The sequence below is a fragment of the Montipora foliosa genome, chromosome 3 (genome assembly GCF_036669935.1).
Source record: "Montipora foliosa isolate CH-2021 chromosome 3, ASM3666993v2, whole genome shotgun sequence".
NCBI lineage: Eukaryota > Metazoa > Cnidaria > Anthozoa > Scleractinia > Acroporidae > Montipora > Montipora foliosa.
This window is the reverse complement of record NC_090871.1, coordinates 34,233,393-34,255,892: the sequence shown is the minus strand read 5'-3', so window position 1 is coordinate 34,255,892 and position 22,500 is coordinate 34,233,393. Positions and strand designations below refer to the sequence as shown.

Below are 22,500 nucleotides of genomic sequence, written 5' to 3'. Positions count from 1 at the left end.
AAAGAGGAAGGTTCATTTCTGGGACCTGTCTTCCGTTGGCACGACCCACATTAGCCAAGACGGGTCAACTCCACGAGACTCGTATGATCTAGGATATAGATGATCCGACTCAGATTTGGTGTATTGGACGTCGATGTAATAAGACTGCGTCTTGGGTTTGCATAACTGTCTCAAATTCTCCCAACTCCCTCTCGTGTTTAGATAAGGCTGTGGAAACAGGGAAAACGTCCTCTATTGCTTAAATAATCCACTCACACAATGACAAGCTCCCACTTGGCTGGATGGCTCAACGTTGAGGTCATGGGTTAAATCCTGTTCACTCTTGAATTTTTTTGTCATTCCTTTTCTTACTGCCAAAGTAATGTTCACAATCACAATGATCCAAAAATGTGAACTTAACCTGAAACATTTTGAAGGAAATATTAATCTTGTTATAGTGGCTAAAGTAATATTGGTATCCTAACTAATCAAATGTGCAAATATTCAGTGTAACAATGATATTGCGTAATATTATTGATGTTAATTGCCTATGCTTTTCTGTCTTTCACAGACAATGTTGCAGACTGGAGTAAGGTAGTGATAGCTTATGAACCTGTTTGGGCAATTGGCACAGGAGTTACTGCCACACCACAACAAGTAAGTGAGATACAGTGAACCAGCAAGTACTTCTTAAGTTATTCAGGCACAACACTAATGAAATTAAAATCAAAAGGTGTGTTTTCTTTCTAAACGATTAAACGTATGTTTCCACACAGAACTAATACATTAATAACAATAATAATAATAATAATAATAGTCATCATCATCATCATCATTTTTTTTTTATGATGCTGCAGTAAAACGTTCTGAAGGCTACAATAAGAAAAAAAGCGAAATGGAGCGCATGGCACGTAACCTGTGCGCGATATAGTGGAAGGAATGTATATACATATGTGAAACATAAAATACTTATTAACTCTAATATAGTTCATGGAAGAATAGAGTTCAATTCCGGGAGGAGGATTAGTTTGGTACACCATCATGGCCGCCATTTCTTTGTTTTGGAACACCAACGTGGCTGCCGTGACGTCACGTGAAAACGCTCTGTTGCGTAATGTACCTTTTGCGTGACCATGCGCAATATACAATGATGATGATGATGAAAGGAAAGGTACTTAGAGCACTAATCGGGGACACTGTAAAGTGAAATTAACAAGTTAACGCAAATCAAATCAAATTTTGGTTTTTGAGGAGAGGGGAAAACCGGAGTACCCGGAGAAAAACCTCTCGGTGCAGAGTACAGAACCAACAAACTCAACCCACATATGACCCCGAGTCTGAGAATCGAACCCGGGCCACATTGTTGGGAGGCAAGTGCTCTCACCACTGCGAATATAGAATATAGAATATAGAATATATCAGCATTCGGACTTCTCGATTTATGGTTAAATATTGCACGTTACTTATCGGGTGGAAACCTCCCGCTTTACAGATATGGGACAAGTAGAGACCAATTTGTGAAAATTAGCCGTAAAGCACATTGAAAACTCCCGTCGCCATCTTGATTATGAAAACTCGGACCCAGGGCCAAAGAGCGGCCAAATCATGTCAACTTCCAATCCTTCGGCGGGAGCACTGTGCAGTGGAACCCCGCGGCCACCTCGGTAATACGGCCACCTCGTTGACGACCATACATTCTCGCATATAAAACCCTCGTTAATGCGGTCATCCGTTAATACGGTCAACGGCCACAATTTTAAATACCAAACAGAAGAATCCTCTATAATTTGACCCCGTCAATACGGCCACTCGCACTAAATTAAGAAAACCAAAATGCCTGTGACATGTTACCTTATTATAGGAAATTAACAATGCACGTTGACAACGCGAAGAAATGTTAAATAACGCGAATTTTTCGATAAGCATCTTGCTTTACTTACTGCGATTTTCATAATTCTGCGAACTCGCACTTTACATTTCTGAACGCCAAACTGCGTTTTGACTTTCGTGAATAAAATCTTCTAAGACAAGTCCACGGATATTTCAAAGTTTTTTTTTACAGCCGAAAATTTTGTTTTGAAGCCTAACTAGACCCTATCAATTCAAAAGATCTTTCAAAACCTCAGTATGCCGCAGTATTACGAATTTGCTGCACTTAAAAAATCTTAACAAACGTGTCTCATGGAGAAAAAGAAGCATTTACAGTAGTTAGCTATTATGGATCTAGTGAGGAACTAATAAGGTTTTTTCATGAAATAACGGTGCTTTAAAATAACGATGTTTTAAAATAGCTACATTAAATTTACATGGACATTAATTAAGATACATTAAATTAACGCGAATTTTGTAAAATCGCGTTAATAAAGTGCGTTGTTGATTTCCTATAATAAGGTAATTTCATTGACCTTTGTTATTTTTGAACAGCTGATTTACTTTACAAATTACTGTCAGCAACACTCCTCCCTGTTTTCATTACAAACATGATCTTGACACTACTGCAACATCCAGTAAGGCAAATCGCGAATGGATTAAAGGCCGGGACACACTGGGCGATAAGTCGCTGCGACACGTCGCGGGGACAAGTCGCCGCAACAAATCGCCTTGTGTGACACGGTTAATTTCATGAAAATCATTGTCGCTGCGGCAGAATTTTGTCGCCGCGATCAGTCTCACGAATTCAAACCAGTTTGAATTCGTGCGAATTATCGCAGCGACAAAATTAGCGAAAGCAGCGTTGTTGCATCGTGAGTACACTTCCTGCAACAAGTCGCTGCGACAAAATATAAATGAGCCAATGAGAGAGCGTCATATGGTCAGCCATATTGAATTAGAAAACTAGTTCACATTCCCCCTCATTCGAGATCACTGCGTGTGGTACGAACAGGCGTCGTGTCGCAGCGACTTGTTTTGCAACTAGTACACATGGAGCAATTTGTCGCAGAGACATGTCGCTGCGACTTGTCGCCTAGTGTGTCCCGGCCTTAAGTCATTGTGCTTTCATCAAAAAACATGATTGATACTATAGTCTTTCGGTTAGGTCATTACGGCGGCTTCCGTTTTTTAAAAGCATAGTAAGCTGGGCTTGTTCTTGTTTTGGTCTTAGGCTCAGAACGTACAGTACACTTAACATTTCAAGCGTTTTACCTACTGAGCGAAGTTTCAAGTATTTTATACAATTACCATAGTTAAAGATAAAAGTTGTTCTGGAAGTGCAAATGCGATATTTGTTATTACGGCCCTTTAGTCATGAATTTCACCCTACCCCGGTAATACCGCCACCCCGTTAATACGGCTATTTTTTTAGGCCCGTTGATGACCGTATTAACGGGGTTCCACTGTACTTTCGATCCATTGCCGTTTCACGTATTCAGCCAGGTCTCGGAGGGGCTCCGTCTGGGCCCGACGCCGAAGGACAAGGAACATCGGTTAAATTTCGTTATGTGGCCGGAACGCAAGGGCCATGGAAGGAACTCGATCCCTCGCAAAAAGACACGATTACCAAAAGGAAAGATCAGTGACAAATCAGATGTTATTGACATTAAGAGCCACAAATGCAGCTATAAGATCCGAGGCAACATGCTATCAGTTTGTGGGTAGAAAACGTAAACCTCGGTCGAAAGTGGTATGACAGTTGGCATTTGAATGCAAGCCCAGTTGCAACTACACTGAGTTCTAACTCGAAATCAATGGCTGTCGGGTGTCGGTTTGCAGCTCTTGCAATATGCGCGTGCTTGGGAAGGGCTGGTAGGCAGGTAGCATCGGTCAGTTCATCCAAAATCACCTAAACAGAAATTGAGAGATCAATAATTAGCTTTGCGTTTAATGGCAAATGTCAAACAGGCAGTAGTGTGGTGGTTGTCCTTCAGTAATTTTAGCCTTACGTTTGCTGTCATATACCGGTAACATTTACTTTAAGTAAATTACAATGCCATCATTCATTCATGCACATACCAGACCTATATTTCATGAAATAGACGAGTTCACGCTCTTGATTGCACCATGAGTAATCAGGGCAACATGGCGGGAAATTCAAAGGTTTGTGTGGAAATTCGAAGCAAAATATATTGTACATGACTCTACTTTATAGACTTTCGCCTTCATAAACCAAACAAATAAGTTCATGTTCACAACTGAGATGAGCTAGACTTGGTATCCGTTCTTTGGAATTCCTAAATATTGCTTTTTTGTCTCCATACATTCTCTGTAATTTTGTGCCTTTAGAATTACAGGAAATGAATGGCAGAAACTATTTTTAATAAAATAATTTCTACCATAGCCATTCTCTCCAAAGTTATTCTGCCGCACCTTCGAGCGCATATCTTCCGTTGTGGAAAATAAAAAACCCAAAATTTCATATCATGAATACTTTTCATCGTTTTGAACTTCTTTACAAACCTTTGAATTTCTCTCCATCTTGCCCTGATTACCCGTGATGCACTCAAGAGCGTGAACTCGTCTATTGTTTCATTCCGAATCGGTTCCATCGATCCCGAATCTTGACCTCTCGGGGCCGTTGGCAAAATCTGGATCGGATCGGATTGACAAAGCTGGGACTGGATCAATAACAAAATACCACCAAAAGTAGACGGTCACCAGACAACGTGCTGAAGACAGGAGAAGTCGAATTCTGTGCCTTTCTCTCTTGTGTAGTCGCCTCCTCATCGAAATGGTTTTTTTTCCAGAGGTGATTACAGATTCCGAAGTGGAATCATGAAAGATACGATGTGACGAATTGTCGTTAATAAGCGAATTGACTGCGTACGCAATGGTCCTCTCATTCTTCAAACATGAAAACTGACAACAATTCTTTACTTTACTCCAGTCCCTGGCAATTCCATACTCCATCGCTGCGCTCAGCCGAATAGGAAGGATATCTGTTTACAAACAATGACGTCAAATTTGCCAACCACCGAACAAAAGAACCCTTTGTTTCGGCATCCAATAAGGCTCTGGTTGGCACGTTAACATCTATAGGTGACGTCATCAATATCTTTGTGATAAAAAATATTTTCCATACTTGAAATAGCTATCGGTAAGTACCAACGACTCGAGACATAGTTTGCAGATTTGTATCAGAGTTCCAAAATACCCAACAGCAGTTGTAATTTTTTTATTCAAAAGTACCGCAACTCAACTTATCTAGTTAACAATAATACAATAATAGAAATTGCACACTTTGTATCTCCAACAACAATGGAAATGTCAACGTGTTTTGCAATAATATGGAAAGTACTGCTGTAATTTTTAAACGGCCGTAATTTTTTGGATGAGTCTCAATAAATGAGGAGACGACTACACAAGAGAGAAAAGCACAGATTTCGACTTCTCCCCTCTTTAGCACGTTGTCTGGTGACCGTCTGCTTTTATCTGGAATTTTGTCATTGATCCTGTGCAAATTTTGTCGGTATGTTAAACTCGTCCCAGTCTTCCCCTTACTGTGATTCCAAAATGGTGGCGTCACACCAACGTTCGTGATAATGGCCTTCAATTCTACCCTGTTCATGTTTCCCACATAAACCCTACAAACCGTTACGTTGACTGAGCGTTCAAATTATGTGTTTAGGTCGCATGGGATCCCTCTTCACTTTGCTTCGTGTACCTACATTTAAACCGGCGGATGTTGAAAGCTTTAAAGTGGTATTACGACCAAAAAAACACATCTTTTTTTTTCTTTGGATTCAAAACTATGTTAACTAAACACTAACTGACCCAAGTTTTAAGCTCTGATTTAAAAAAAAACTGTTGTTTATTTTAACTGGAATTTTCTTATTTATTGGTCCGCCATCATTGCTAACTTTAAAATCTTGAGAGAGCTGGGTCGAGGAGACTCACTAGTTTAAGACTGCAATGCGTGTGTACGCGGCTGAATTAATATGCAGCACGGGAGTTTCGGGCTTTCAGACTCCTAAACCCGTGTTTTGCATATATAATAAATTGCGTTTACACGCTGAAATTTTAAGCTAGGGAGTAAATGCTGTCATTTTCTCTAGATCCAACCCTGTGATGTCCAATCGGTCAGTTTTGAACGTGAGTAATGGCTGCCCGTGAAATCCAAAACTTACACTCAAAATAAAAAGCCTTTGGATAAACTCAAAGCTCAAAATTTTGCCAGTTAGTTGTTAAGCGAACACGCTTTTAAGATCTGAAGAAAAAAAGGAAATGATTTTTTGATCATAGTACCACTTTAAGAGTCTCTTGGGTATCCTCTTTTAAAAGAAAAGCTTGTATCTTATATATTTTACCCTATAATCATTTATTCATGCTAAAGTACATTTAGGATTGGCTTTTTTTAATGTCATGAAGGAAAAGTATAGTAAAGGTGTTCAGAGGCTATCATTGATAATTTTTATCACACATTTAACGCAACACTATAAAGCTTACAAATTAAAACAAATCGAATTCTGTGTTTGACTTGGGCACTTTTGTGGCTCATATGATGTATACATGTAGAAATGTTGATCCCTTATTCTTCATCTTCTTGCTAGTGGATAGCAGCAGACTTGTAAGATGAGTTTGGGAGGTGGTGACCAATATTTTGATCTGGGGTTTGTGTGTTGTGATCCTGTCCTGTGGTGGAGAGAGTTAAAGTGTAAGGTGCTTTGTAAAACCCAGGGTAAATTAAGTACTGACAATTTCTTTCCATTGATTCCAGGCTCAAGAGGTCCATCATATGTTGAGAGGTTGGCTCAAAGATAACGTGTCTACAGAGGTCTCGGAAAAAACTAGAATTATCTATGGAGGTATGTCAGAAGCCGATAAAGCATAGATAATTTTGGGCTCTTGAAAATCAAACAAAAATGCTGTTTGACTTCTCGTACGCAATTACCGTTTTCCAATTTGGTCAAGGTAACGTTGAAACTGATGAAACAGAGCTTCAGTTTTCAGCATCAAAGAGGATTTTTTTAGCTCTCGCTGGAGTATTGTGACGGTCTTAACACCACTTATTAAAAAGTTCACTTACAATTGGCCGAGTCGTAAAATACCATAATACTCTTTGTTTGTTCTCCCAAATTTTGCATAAGCATTGTTTCCAGTTCTATGGTATTGTACGCTTCGGCCAATTAGTTTGATTGTTATTTTCGGTGACTCGTAACGAATTATGTGAAAGGGCCTTGCGGGTTATAAAAGAGATTTAGGATCGCGTCAGTTTGCGAAGAACGGCAAACGTCGGACTAAAATTTGCGTTTTTTAGAAAATGGAAGAAATTCCTTCTGAATGAGCCCATTTCTTGCCTGAAAGCTCCATATATCGAGCAACTGGGTAGACTTTCATATACCGGACTAAAATGGCGGAGGGCTAAAGAACCATTGTCATTCTGATTAGTCCTTGCTAATTAGGTATTGTTATGTTCGCTTTGTTCTGTTGTTCTATGGAGATTAATTATTTCGTATCCGGTATATGAAAGACCAGCCCAGCAACTTCTCAAAGGGAGCAAGACAGTTAAAATAAGAGAATTTTCACGCTTTAATGACAAGTAGCAGGCATCCGTTTCGCGTAAACGCGATCATAAATTTCCCTATTATCAAATGTCGCCGTAGATGTGATACTTTAGGTACGTTTCTACGTATAGGGAAGATATATGTTTACAAACGTTGCAGCCACAGGAACAAAAGACCCTTTGTTTCGATAACCAATAAGGCTCTGGTTGGCACATTAATGATAATAGGTGACGTCAACGATATCTTTCCTATTCTGGTTGGCGTTGTGATGGTTGCTAATAGACAAGCCAAAAAGCATACAGTCCCAAAAATTATTTAAACTCATAGCTGACTTTTTTTGGTCAGAATTAAATTGTCCTTTTAATGGTGAGTAGTTAAGGTGCAAAAGAAGTGAAAAATGGATGTGGAAATCGTAATCGGCAAAATAGGGAAGATATCTGTTCGCAAAGATTGCTTTTATTATTCAAATTTGCCAACCACAGGAACAAAAGACCGTTTGTTTCCACAGCCAGTGAGGCTCTGGTTGGCACATTAATGACAATAGATGACGTCAACAATAACTTCCCTATATTCGCGTTAAAAAAATATATTCGTAAACGCTCTTATTCTCTATTTTCGAATGCCCCATTCTTGGGAATACGCAGTGTCCCCAAAGAGCATTTGAAAACTGGAGTTTATGCAAAATTTGTGGGGCAAACAAAGTGTATTCTGGGGCAATCGAAAATAGAGAATAAGCCTCCGGAGGGCTAAGTTAAATCTGGTGCTCGTAGAAGGAGGTTATTAAAAACTCGACAGTCAAAACACCAGTCTTCTAAAATCTCACTCAGCTTTAATAAATCACGTATAAACTATATACCGCAGTAGGCTCGTCTTTGGCCATTTAAAACCGAAACATTTGGAACGCACTCGTTCAAATACAATTCTACGTTTTTCTTAGCATTATATTTAGACCGCTAGGCAAGTTTGCGGGACTGACATTGGGGAGGGGAGGCTTATTATAAAACTGAGGCTAAAAGGGGGGCTTTTGAGAGCTTTTACGGTATACGCTTGTGTTTTTCATTATTTTTGCCTACAACTTACTGGGGGCGACGTGGCTTTAAAAGTGGTTTTGGCCACTACATTTACACGCGGTTTCTCCCGTTTTAATGCAGGGAGATAGGTAGTTTATTACACATAAGCATTGCAGCCATTGGCTCAATTATGCTGTTTACATATGAAATATAATTAAAATAATAGTAAGAAAAATGATATTAGATAGATTTAGCTTTGCGTTTACGGCTGACGGCAAACGGGAAACTGAAATTTGCGTTTTGCCAAAAATCAAAGAAACTGGTCTGATTTTATCTCCTCTTTTTGCCTGTTATCAACAAATGTCGCGCAACTTCTAATACGAGAGAGAAAAGTTAGAATAAGATAATTTTCATGCTTTTATGACAAGCAACAGCCTGCCGTTTGACGTTTGACGTTTCCCGTTTCCCGGAAACGCGATGCTAAATCTCTCTATTGCTAAAATAAATCCCGCTGTGAACATCAAATGGGTTCGTCTTTCACTGCCAAATTCAACTCTACTGCGCGTAGCAGGTAGCTAATTACTAGCCATATTCCAGTCAAATTTCTTAACTCTATCAGTATGTTTGTTTGAATTGTCTCCTTTCTGTTGCCTTTACTGTAAGCTTCACATGCTTGCTCCCGTATCGGTGATCTAATCCGGAGTTGATGGGTTCAAGGCCCCACCCTAGTTAGGGTTTTCTCTTTTCTTGTGTGCGCCTATGTCCACCACCTGGTCTAACGTAGCCTGCGTTGCTGGCGGTATTGTTGGCGAGGAGAATGGGGAGAGACGCTGTGGTATTTCACAGCGCCCCTCCCCATTCTCCGCGCGGCTTTGCAATCGTAAATTTGCCTCACAGCGCCAATAATAGGGAGCTTAGAGATGGCAACGGCAACTAGAACATTGTCGTTAAATGTAAATTCCCGTTATTGTAATCCCTTCGCGTCTATTCCAAGCATTTTAACGTGTCAAAGGTGTGGAAAACCCTCAAGAACGAAACTAGAATGAACGACGCTTAATTTAGGAGAGAAAATGAGAACTTATCCTCAAGCGCTGACGTTCTCCCTAAAACCTCAAATTTTGTCATTTCACGTTGTTGTTTTGCTGACGACGGGCAAAGAAATAGACAAAAATGAAAACATGCACGTCTAGAGCGTGCAAAGCTATTGCTTTTGCTCGCTAAATATGCAAATTTGCGACGTTGTCGTTGCCGTCGCCGTTGTCGTGGCTAAAGCTCCCTAATACCGCCAGCTACGCAGGCTACAATCTTGGACAAAAAGGCTTGAGAATATTTAAAACAGGGGTTATTTTGCGCACTACGTCCTCAATATCGCACATTATTAGCGATCCCCCTCCCCCCTACAACCAATGTTGATAAGCCAAGGTTCGACATGTTTTGTTTCGTCTAGCAACATTGATCAGGGGGGGGGGGGGGGGTGGGGGCAAAAAGAGAGCTTATTTTTCATACTTGTGATCGGAGTTTAGTCCAAAAGCAGAGTTTTCTCAACAATTTTGTCCAAGATTGTATTTGTTATAAACTATCAAATATCTGTCCATATGAGAGTGTGGACACTCTCATATGTTTATAGTATGTAAACCTCGTCTTCTCATGGCTGATAAACAGTAAGTTGTCAAGGATTACTTGTCATACAATAACATTGCGTGAAACAAACATTGTTACAGCAGTGCATTATTACATGTACGTGAATTGTTTACATAAGATAGGGTACTGTTTACTTTACTTTACTGCACTGCAAATTGCTGTTCTTTTACATCATTGAATTCATACATTAGTACGATTAAGAAGTAAGAGACCTACTGAGTCCTATAACGAGGACAATATAAAGGAGTTCTTTCAAAACCAGTCGGCCTTGCCCTAGCTGTTTTTGCCCACTTTGGTTTACACTGATCAATATGTATATACAGATATGAAATTATCGCAGATATATTTATGTAAGATTACACACAACAAGGAAATTGCACGGTTAACAACGGTTAATTTTGTGTGTTCTTTAACTGACATATATTTACGGCGAAGGAATGAGAAATTTTGGTCGGTTAACGTGATTTGAACAGATTTGAAATATTTTTCATGACCAGTCTGTTTTTAGCCAGGCAGTGTGTTAACCGCTGAAATGCGTCACTTTTGTAAGAAATGTAGAAATCTCATTGATTTTGTGCATAGTTTATACTCATTAGCAACGCCTTGAGAAAACAGTTGGGGAAATAAATATTATGTCTTGTAGTTATACTTAAAATTCGTGACAATTCGTATTCGAAGACGCACGGTTTACAAACAGGAAGTGACGTTTCTTGCAACCGGAAGTAATTTGCTCTTTTACTAGTTTGCTCCTGTTATACCACACTCTTGTTTGCTTTCCCAAAAAGTTTAGGGAACTGTTCTCCGACATATTTTATTTTTCAAAGAAGGGTCCATCTAGTTTATCGTATGGGTCACATCTGATCACACCTTTGTTGTGGCTTTTACCAACGAACAGCGTGACAACTTCCCTTTTAAGGCCTTGGACACCTTTCTTGATCCTAAAGATTGTTGCTAATGAAACGCCTACTTCCTCAGCAACATCTTTAGCTTTGTCGTTATGATCTTGCTTCTGTAATAAAATATACGCTCCTAAAGCGTCGTCAACATGCCTTCCATGTACCATTTCCAGTTGTTTTGATAATGAACCTCAATGATGACGTAACCTTGTTTTTCTTTATTAGGGTTAATTAACTCTAATTGTCAATCGAATACCATGACGACATGCCTACGACTGATATATTTTCTTTTTTGTACTTACAGAACTCATACATACACGCGTTTTGTGTTCTTGGGCAAAATGAGCCCCAGACAATCTTGGACAAAAAGGCTTGAGAATATTTAAAACAGGGGTTATTTTGCGCACTACGTCCTCAATATCGCACATTATTAGCGATCCCCCTCCCCCCTACAACCAATGTTGATAAGCCAAGGTTCGACATGTTTTGTTTCGTCTAGCAACATTGATCAGGGGAAGGGGGGTGGGGGCAAAAAGAGAGCTTATTTTTCATACTTGTGATCGGAGTTTAGTCCAAAAGCAGAGTTTTCTCAACAATTTTGTCCAAGATTGTAGGTCTAACGCTTTGATGGATTCCATGATAATAAAGAATTAGCACTTGAAGAGTCATTCTAATAGCTTCATATACCATCGTGCACAGTTAAAGGTTTTGCTTTTATTTACCAACTGAAATTTCATCTTTCATTTGTTGCTACAGGTTCAGTAAACGCAAAAAACTGTCAGGAATTAGCTAAGCAAGGAGATGTCGATGGTTTTCTTGTGGGAGGTGCATCACTTAAGCCGGAGTTTGTCCAGATTATAAATGCAAGATTGTGATTGATCAGTATAGTTGTTAGATGTAGGAAATTGTAACGATTTTAGTTGACAGTCACGCGAGATTGTAGGGTTATCGAAAAGGGTGATCAAAGAATAAAAGGTAATGTAACAGTACATTCTTATATTATCGTTTCGATTTCTTTTACTTTTTTGCATAGCGTGAGAGACGCCCAGGGACGATTGTACTTTGAAGAAAAACCCCTCGCACTGAATTATGAAGCCACTCAGTTGGCAGCAACTGCATGAGTTTCTCAGCAGAGGTCTTTGATGACTTTGAAATTTTAGGAAGCGGACCCCTGAATAAGGAGCTGGTCGTGGTAATACAAAGATAGAGTTCTTTGTAAAGGCCTAATATAAGCCGCAGCCTGTCCAATACCCTATGATTTTCTGAGAAAAGGCATAGAATTAACCCGACGCGGGTGGTCCAGATCAGCTCCTTATTCAGGGGTCCGCTTCGTAAACTTTCAAACTTTTCATCTCGCAAACAAACAAAGATCAAAAGTTCATTTTAAATGCTGGTTTCAACACTGGGAGGACTAACATTCTGCGCCTCTTAACGTTGTTATAAAAACCAGTGTATGAGTGGTTTCTTCCTCCACTAAATATTCCTGAAAATTTGTATTTCTTCGCTTTCTCATGAAAAACCAAAAAAAAAAAAATTCACGGTTGCCGCGTGTTCTCATGTCCGCCATCTTGAAAGTAGTTAAATCGCTGACATCGATATGCTCAACAATTTTAGAGGTGCCGTTTGTACTTCTCATGGTGCCCCCTCCACCCCAACAAAAATTGTGGCACTCCAAATAAAGGAAATTTTGTCGTGTGAACGGGCAATGGGTGGTCCGAAAAAATAAACGGGCGGAGGGGTGCCGTGCCCAAAATGGTTGTCGTGTAAACCGGGCTTTGGTTATTAGTCCCATTGGATCTTTTATATTAAATAATGCATATTATATTAGAATAATATTATTGTGTTTCCTTATGAACAAGACCAACTTAAACTTTGTGATAGTTTGGCTGCAGATGTAAAAAACCGAATGCGCCCATCATTAAGCATGCTATTTGTTTGTTTTACGTTCTGCTGATTTTAGATCTTAAGTAAGACCGTTACAAAGGCCTCCCTAAAATCTCACTGTGTATCCTCATGAAAAGCCCAAGAACATAATTCCGCTGCTCCATAGAAGGAAGTGTCGCAAATAAAAATCGTTTCCAGTTCTTTAAGCAGGGCCCAGCGAAGAAAGTAGACGAGCACTTGGGAAGGGAAACAGTGATCAGCAGCAATAGACTATAAAGGCTACATAATTACCTTGAAAACACGGCCTGCTGCATATTTGAGTCTCGGCCTTACTTTAAGTGTCAGTGTTTTGAACATATATCAGATTCATTCATTCAGTCACGGTCCAAGTAAGTCACGATAAAACAATTTCCGTCCCAGTGCCTATTTGAGTGTTGCAAAAGAAATAAGATTGGATTTTTTCACATGTACTTTTTCAAGAAGGTTCACGAACGTCTTTATTGACAACTATTTGCCAAGGACTGGACTCCCATGCTTTTCATTCTCAATTCATATTTTCAGTGCTCTCCATCGAAAAGCGTTAAAGGGTTGATTAACAGTACCAGATTAGTCTACAATGGCACACTATACTCTTTCCTCTCGGCACGGCTCTTCGCTCACTTTTCACGAAAAAGTCTTCATTATATTTTTTTAAGATGTCATGTTCAAATCAAGGCATATCTGTCTGTAGTTTAAACAAATTGGCACTCGTTTGATTTCCATAACTCATTATGAAATTCAAATCATTTCTTTTGTTATTTCAAACCGCGTGGCAAGACAAAAATACAATTCATGAGTTAATTTGTTGTTCAACGGCGGCCGTAAAGACCTAATGGCTTCACCAGTTCGAAATCTCGATCATATTTTTAGTGAAGATTGGAACTGTCCTATCTGCTTGGAAGAATTTACCGAACCAAAGGTTCTACTTTGTCTTCACAATATTTGCAGGAAATGTCTGAAAGAGTTGTTGCACCACCACACTGTAACTTTCCTTTGTCCGATTTGTCGTGCTGTTTGTCCCATTCCCGAGCGCGGAGTTGATGGTTTTCCCACAAATGATCATTTAGCTCGATTGATCCGTGAATCCCCGGCCGAGGGAGTTTTACAAGAAATAAAGAAAGCGATAAAAGAATGCGAAGAGAAGTTGGCGATTGTACGAAGAGTTTACGACGAATCGCGCATTGATTTGGAGCAGCAGGGAAAGATGATAAAGAAGAAGATCCATGAAGACTTTCAAAATCTTGTTGATGTTTTGACAAAACAAGAGGAAGCATTGTGCGGTGAAGTGGACATTTTAGTTCTTAGAGAAGAGAAGAATCATCCAGCGTGTTTCCTTTCTTCGCAAACGGAGAAATTGCTTAATCATATCGGAGGGATGTTAAAACTACGAGATAAGTTTGATATCGCTAACGACCGAGAGCATTTGATGAACAGAATTACAGATGCAAATATTGCGTGCACTAAACTGGGTCATTTGCATGCGGCTAAGGGCGAGAAGCCTGAAGCTATATATCAGTTTGTGGCGAATAAACAAGTGCTTCAATGCGTGAGTGCAAATATGTTTGGCTCAGTGAATCGGTCAGGAAACACGTTCATTCAATCGACGCCAGATGCTGATGACTTACAAAGTCTTGAGGTTTTAAAGCCCGGAACGAAATTCCATTCTTTAAACATACCGCAGCCTTTGAATCGAAAGTTTCAGCCTTTTGCGGTAGCTATTAATGATGAAGGTAATATTGCAATCAGTGATCAAGGAAACCATGCTGTGTTAGTTTACACTAAAGAGGGTGAATTTGTGGCGCGCATTGGAGTGAGAGGCTCAAAGCAGGGATCACTTGAATCACCAACTGGTGTAACTTTTTTATCGAGACATCTTATCGCTGTTACAGATGGCTGTCTTTTCGGTAATCCTGCTCGTATTCAGGTGTTTGATAGTTCTGGCCCATTCACGCAATGCTTGGTCAAATTAAAAATCAATTCGTATTGGTTCTCGCGTCTTTCAACTGTAAACAAAGAACAACTTGCTGTTACTTGCACACCTGTTATGCCTGGGTATGAGCCATGTGTGAAGGTGTTCAATAAAAGCGGAGAGGAGCTTCTATCATTTGGAAACAGTCTTTCTGGCAAACTTTTGCATCCTATAAAAGCCGTGGTGCACAATAATCAGTACTTTGTATCAGACGTGGACAAAAAGAGCAACCGGTGCATGGTGAGCGTGTTCGACCAACACGGCAAATATGTGCGAGCTTTTGGAGAATGCATGTTGAAGAAAGATCCAAATGATCGTGAATTTTATCCTCTTGTTATAACATTGGACGACGCTGAGTCGCGAGTGTTGGCTTACAGTGGTTTGTACAAGCTAGTGAGATGCTATATACCTAACGGTTCACTGGAATCTTATTACAGTACATTGGCTGGCATCACAGATATGGCGGTGACTGCTGATGGTCGAGTGTTTGTAGTTTGCAATGGCACTGCAGATTTTGCCCACAGTGTGCAAGTGATTTTTCATTCGTAGCCAACGGAGGTCATTGCACTGAGATTCAGTTGTTGTATTGTTGATGCTTACCAAGGGGCACTAGAACACGCAGTACAGTGATGTGATCGGACAATCTGCTCTTACGCATTCCTTGGCGGCTGAATGTTGCTTTGTATTGATAATGTTTAAAGGAAGGGAAGCCAGAATTAATCGACAGAGGGTTGAAGAAGAGAAGTAAATATTTCAAACCTGGTTTTTCCAAGCCCGTTCATCCTGAGTCATTCTATATTAGGCAAGTTGACACGTGACGGCTCTGTGGACATTTTTCATGCAGGACATATTAACTTGTTCTAGTGTCATTTTTAATCGGGACCAGCGAAAACGTGAGTGTAAGAGAAAGAAATCAGCAAGTTCAATGGGGAGACGGTTCGAAAACTGTCCTTTTAAGGTTTTTTCCCCGCAGTCACTTTTGTTTTTATCGTATTTTATTCGTGTTGATTAACTCAGTGAAAGCTAAAATAGGCTAATTGACAATTGAGAGAAGAACCGTTTTGAATGGGGTCAAATGGCTTTGCAATTGCTTAAGGTACTCTCGACTGTGATGATCATTCTCTCTTAGACTCTTTCCAAAATAATTATCCAGTGATCCCATCATGAAAATAGCCTATTTTTGAAGAGTACATTGGGATCCAACTACGATAACACTGGCTTCACAGATAATCTGTCATACATAGGTTTCCCTCGTAGTGAAAATAGTTTAATGAAAGTTAACACGTACACGCGCTCTTGCAACAAACTTTATTGATATCAGATGTAGCACAAATCAATTTCAACCCAGGCGTTTTAAGGTTCATCTTCATTTCGACACTGTTCTTAGCGCATTGAAAACATTTTTAAGAATGTAAAGACAGAACCTAACTTTTAAAACTCAATCATAGGAAATACCTGAGATGTTCATTTTTTTTATTCTTCCATTCTTCCACACTAATGTTTAGCTTGCAAGATGAATTTTACTACTTGGTAATAAAGAATTGCTCAATTTTCTCAATGTGTATTGTTTCCGCTGGTCTTTCATATACCGGATTCGATGTCCATAGAACAACAGAACAAAGCGAACATAACAATACCTAATTAGCAAGGCCTAATCGGAATAACAACGGTTCTTTTGTCCTCTGCCATTTTAGTCCGGTATGTGAAAGTCGACCCATTGTTTCCTCTGGAAACAAGAGACAGCTGATAGAGTTCCTTGAGTCTCTGTCAGCTCTCAAAAAACTAAAACATCTTGTTCTTTTTAATATAAGAAAGCAATTAGCAGAATGCCTTGTCTCAGCTAAGTTGGATGATTATTCGCCGAAGACGAGGTAACACACCGGCACAAAAATCTGGCACGGCACTCCGAAATCTCGGTACCGTGCCGACGTTTTCGGGCACGGCACGGTAAATTTGTCGTGTGTAAATGCATATTAGGAACCCTTGCCAGAAATTATAGGGGTGCCGAGCACATCTCTGGAGGTGTGCCCTGCACTCCGAATATTGGTCCCGTACCGCCATTTGGAGTGCCGTGCTAATTGTTGTGCGTGTGTAAAAGGGGTTTAAGGCGAATAATTGTTTTAGTAAAATTACATAGGTAATTATTTGAAAAATATGCATTTTTTTCCATAAATTTCTTCGTCTGTCACCTCTACAAAATGGTTTGCGGCCATTTTGAAAAAACCGGTGATTATCGCGTAATAATCGCCTCAAGTGTAACCAATCAACGCAGAGAATTTTAATAATCACCTATGTGAGCAGCATTTCTTTTGGTGTTTGTTTACAGTCTAGTTTAAGGTAGTTTAGTTTGTCAACTGTTTTAACTGGTATACAACTGGTACGAGGATTGCATTCCTGTGGTACCGAGAATGGCGTGGGAAAATAAAACGCCGAATTGCGTTTCAGTCAGACAAAAAGAAAAGCTCTCTGCATGCTGCTCCAGGTTTAAAAAGTGTCTCCCGGCTCTGGACAGCAATGAACCTTGGTGTTGTATGGTAGAATCAACTGGTGCTGGTGGAATAATAAAGCGAATGCTGAGCAAAAACCAAATAATCTATCAGTATTCAATTATTAAAATTGAAGGAAACGTGGACAAAGAGTATATTTCTTCAAATAATGGTTGGTTACCTGTCAATTCAATTCAATTCAATTCAATATCTTTATTTAAAGAGGGAGACGTAATAACCTGTTACAGTTTTCTAACTTACGGCCCTCTTCGAGCATTAACCCTCCCAACCATGGTACACCACAGAAGACAGAACCACAACACCGGGAACTACATGCCCTACTTTTTATGACAAGTGTGCGGGTTCTTTTACGTCCCACGGGATTGTGAACATTGAAGGGTTGTGAGACGGGACCTCTGGCTTATCGTTCTTATCCGAGAAGACTAGAGAGTCTAACCATTTGCAGATGTGATTACAGAGGCAGCACTTTCTCCTCAGTTATTTAAAGACCCTGAGTGTTGGTCCGGCCGGAGTTGAACTGACGACCTCCCGCGTGACAGCCCGGTGCTCAACCAACTGAGCCACCGGTGCGCAGTTTAACTTGTAACTTGTAGGAGTATATTGGCACTCAAGTGTCGAGGACTTTGAGAGTTCTCAGATATCGCGCGTCATGGTAGTGATGGAAAAATGCCGGATTGTCTGGAGTCGGTAACTACGTGGTTAATCTGTCAAGAAGAACTCTGTGTTTGGCTGATGTACATGCATTTACTTCGCCAAGTTAAATCATCTCTTTGGGTCGCTTAAAATGGACGTGAGTGTTGTTTAAAAGCGCAAATTCCCAAAGTGAAAACACCTGAAATTTTTCAACTCGCTTAAATTTTACAAGGCTGTGGTTGTGTTTTCACTAGGACGTTTCCACTCGCGTAACATTCCTTTAGGTGTTTGTTTGCAGTCCAGTTTAAGCTAGATAAGTTTGTCAACTGTTTTCACTGGTAATACTGGTACCAGGATTCGTAGTGGCGCGGGAGAATAAAACGCCGAATTGTCTCACAGATTTTTATACGAATCATCTCTAATGGAGAAAAGATACTTGGCATTGTAAATGTGGTTTTGTCAAGACAAGTTAAAAGGGAAAACAGCTCACTTCCGGTTGCCGTCCTCCGCATCTCAAAAAAGCGCGTGCTTAAGCTTGTTAAGGCGACTGCAACGTGAACAGCGAGCCGCTGGATTTGTCATTGGGCCGGCGTTTTGCTTGTCGTGATGACATGGTTAAGCTTGGATGGTTGCCTATGATCGAGCGCCACTTGTTAACAAATGTGTTTAAGACCTTACATTTCCCGGAGTGGAAATCCTATCCTATAAATTAGACATTCATATTCCTGAATGATCATCTGCTGAAATAATGTTAAAAGCATCATTAGAGTCAAGGACTTGGCAAGATAGAGCATGCAAGGCTTTTAATATTTTTCCATCTCACAGCGGCTAACCCTTTCGGATCGTTAGAGTGCAATTATTCTATTATTTAAAGACTGTCTGTATTGACCGTCTTATGTCTCTATCTTCTATTGAATCCATTGCAACCGGAGGAATGTTGTTCGAATTTAATGCTGGATTAGTATTATATTAACAGTGGCATTATTCCTTTTGCCTTGAATGTGTATATTTTATTGCTAATCAGTAGTTTTGTTGACTAATCATGTTTGGTATATCGACCGCAAATTCATCATGTCAACGGTGGGTAGGTACTTGGTGTCTCCTTTTCTATTGTTTCAAATTGGTTTAAACAAGATATAAAACTTTCAGTAATTATACAATTACCCTAACCTAACCCTAACGCTAACCCTAATCCTAACCCTAAGGTTTTACCGTGTTTAAATAATTTTGTGCAAGAGATAACCACTAAATGACAAAATACACCAAGTACCTACCCAACGGTGAAAAATAGGCGCTCGAGAGGCGCAGGTGTCTACGGTGGAGATGTACAAGGGGAAAAGAAGTAGAATATTCTGTTATGTGAATAGGGGTAGCTGAACTCTGGGACTGATTCACCACAACTTTCGTGTCGAGAGTTTCGAAAATTCTCTACCATTGAAATATTTACCTGCAATAGATCATTTTCATTGTCACGCAACAACAACAAAAAATTCGAAACGTCCGATGAAAAAGGAATAACTTGGAATGCTGCAGGAAACAAATTTAGAAACCACATCTCCAATTTTCAGATCTGTGCGGTACATCTTTTCTGCGCTATTTGTCGAAGCGTTTCACGCAAGGTAGTCACTAAAACATGGAACTACCTAAAACCACCTAAAACCATCTACAACCACCTACAACCACCTCATAAAAAATCTACAACCACCTACAACAACCTCAAAAATATCTAAAACCACCTACGACCACCTCAAAAACATCTACAACCACTCACAAAGAATCGAATACCATCTTAAACAATATGTGGTTACCATTTAGCCAAAAAAATCCGGATGGCATGATCGTAGCATAAAGGTAAGCGATTTCCCGAATTTGTTAAGCCCCATTTACACGAGCAATTTTTCCTTGACAAGTTTTCCTTGACAAGGAAAAATTGCTCGTGTAGATGGGGAATAGTGGACAAATTTTCCTTGTCAAGGAAAATCTGGCGTGCTAGCTTTTCCTAGACAAGGAAAAATTGTCAAGTCAGAAATTTGCTCGTGTAGATGGACAACAAGGAAAATGTGACAAGGATATTATTGATTTGCAGCACTTGCCAAGGGAAACTTGTCATATTTTTTCATTTACACTACCTAGGAAAACTTGTCAAGGAAAACTTGTCAAGGAAAACTTGCTAGTGTGTACAGTCGGCAAGTTTTCCTTGACAAGTGGACTTGTCAAGGAAAAATCGCTCGTGTAAATGGGGCTTTAAAAACCAACCGGATGAGAATGGCGCTTTACCCTGCATTCCATCCTGTAAACCGCGCTAAAATCGTGAGAAAGGGCCTAGAAACGAAGCAATCCTCACGAATTCCGGGAAATGCCGGCACTCTATCTCCCGTAATTTGGGAAATTCGTGAGGATCGTTCCGTTTCCACACCCTTTTTCACGATTTTAGCGCCCTTTACAGGATGGAATGCAGGGTAAAGCGCTATTCTCATCCGGTTGGCTTTTAACAAATTCGGAAAATCGCTTACCTTTATGCCACGATCCACCCTGCAAGCAGAGCCTTTCTTTTGCTTGCTCGATTTTGGCGTTCTCGAGAAAGGCTCTGCATGAATCGAGTAAGATCTTTATTGAATATGCGCTGCATGTTGCCAGGATACAGTCTCGGACCCAAGCCTAATATGCCACATCTCGCCGCCATCTTGGTTTTTCATGGTACAGCGGGCTCAATTATAACCATCGGTTTTGTCACTAAAGGGACGCTCGCACTGGAATAACCGGTTTGACGAGAGAAAACAAGATTGACTAGTCGAGAGGCTCGGGCTGCGGCGGCTTCAGAGAGTTGACGCGATTCGGGCAGAGCCTACTTTTCTCCTCCTCAGTAAAGAAAAGGACAAAAGGAGGCTCTGCTCGCAGGGTGGCCACAATCATGCCTTCCGGATTTTTTTGGCTAAATGGTAACCACATGTTGTCGTCTTGCTTATTTTATACAATTATGGCTTGCTTAAGATGGTATTCGATTCTTTGTGAGTGGTTGTTGATATTTTTGAGGTGGTTGTAGATGGTTGCAAATTTTTTTGAAGTGGTCGTAGATAGTTGTAGGTTGTTTTAGGTGGTTTTAGGTCGTTCCATGTTTTAGTGACTACGTTTCACGCAACTTTATATTCGAATTTTGTGTAGGTGGATCAAAGTGCTCTAACATTGATTTGGACTTCAATTTGCCATGAGAGCGCTTACTTTTCGCTCATGAGGTAAAATACATGTGTATGAACACATGTCCAAATGTACTTGAGATTCATAGGAATAGACATTGGGTGCTTTCTATTAATATGCCTGACCATCAGGTCGAAGAGCAGTGGAACTAACCAAGGAAAAATGGAACTACATTTTTCATCAAAAGTCAATTTCCAACCGGACCGAATCGCTCCGTTTACGTTTCGACCGAAATTTCGGTTACATCACAGTGAAGTGTACGGAGCCCGCAAAGGGCCATGACAAATTATAATTATTGGCGAGTTACTAGTATGCGACGAGCTACATGACGAAACATATAAAACACTTAATGACTGGTCCCGAGAGAAACAGTTCATTTTGTTTCCCGAGAATCTCAATGTTACCCCGAGGCGCAGCCGAGAAAGAAATACTTTTTGCAGTGGAAACCCACTAAACGATAACTCGCCGAAATCGCGTTAGATCGGCCCGAGAAGCTGAGAACCATACTAAAGGGTTTCTCAACTTTTCTCAATATGATCGGTGTAAGAAACCAGGCCAAAGGAATTCGAAGCATTTGAGTCTATTTGAATCTACCAATCAGTTCAACGCGACCGTTGGGAGGCAGTGTGGCCGAGTGGTTAGGGCGCTTGCCTTGAGATTCGGAGATCCCCGGTTCAAGACCCGCTCTGACCACTCTTTGAATTTGTTCCTGGTATTCCCTGGTTCAACTTCCCAGCTGCACTTGTAAATAGCCAACTGGTTTGCCTCCGGCCAGTTGGGATTCTTAACAGTTGTAGTTGTTGTGTTCTATTGTTTCGTTGATTGTGTTTCATTGGCCCTGAAAAGCCCCTATGGGGAGCGGTCAATTAAGTATGTATGTATGTATGTAACTGCCAGGAAGGGCTCGGTGAATTTTCGAAAGATGAAGCTCAAATTCTGCGAAGGTATGGGGATGATAAAGTAATCGATCGGATGCTGGTGTTTTTAAGATGAGAATTTCACATCTTTTTGTGGGTTTCCACTGCTAAAAGTCTTCTTTTAGCAGTGGAAACGCACAAAACGATAACTCGACGAAATCGCGTTAGATCGGCCTTAGAAGCTGGCAAACAACAAAGAATACAACACGGCAACAGGGTAAGTAGATTTTATTCACAAAATATAAGAATAATTGACTTTTCCAGCAAAGCCGTTGCCTTCCCAAACAAACCTTTATAAATTCAAACCGTTGTAACACAACACCTCCATAAGCTGCAAGGCGGGAGTCACGTTTCGCGTAGTCAAATTCGTCATCACGTGACGTTACACTGT

At 40.3% G+C, this 22,500-nt stretch overlaps 2 protein-coding genes across 2 annotated transcripts in view; both read left to right on the top strand.

The window, feature by feature from the left end:
• Nucleotides 1–11,954, top strand: part of LOC137997329 (triosephosphate isomerase-like) — a 20,692-nt gene extending 8,738 nt beyond the window's left edge. The window contains exons 5-7 of the mRNA XM_068843256.1: nucleotides 551–636; nucleotides 6,632–6,719; nucleotides 11,722–11,954. Of these exons, the coding sequence (XP_068699357.1) occupies nucleotides 551–636; nucleotides 6,632–6,719; nucleotides 11,722–11,840 (293 nt within the window). The 3' untranslated portion in view covers nucleotides 11,841–11,954. The remainder of the gene's footprint in view (nucleotides 1–550; nucleotides 637–6,631; nucleotides 6,720–11,721) is intronic.
• Nucleotides 11,955–13,586: 1,632 nt separating this feature from the next.
• On the top strand, nucleotides 13,587–16,403 carry LOC137997328 (tripartite motif-containing protein 2-like). Its single transcript, XM_068843255.1, has one exon. The coding sequence runs from the start codon at nucleotides 13,721–13,723 to the stop codon at nucleotides 15,404–15,406; it is 1,686 nt and encodes a 561-aa protein (XP_068699356.1). The 5' UTR covers nucleotides 13,587–13,720; the 3' UTR covers nucleotides 15,407–16,403.
• The last annotated feature ends 6,097 nt before the right edge of the window (nucleotides 16,404–22,500 follow it).

What these genes read in the sequence shown, in the direction of transcription:
- LOC137997328 (XM_068843255.1), top strand. Translation starts at nt 13,721, where the DNA reads ATGGCTTCACCAGTTCGAAATCTCGATCATATTTTTAGTGAAGATTGG.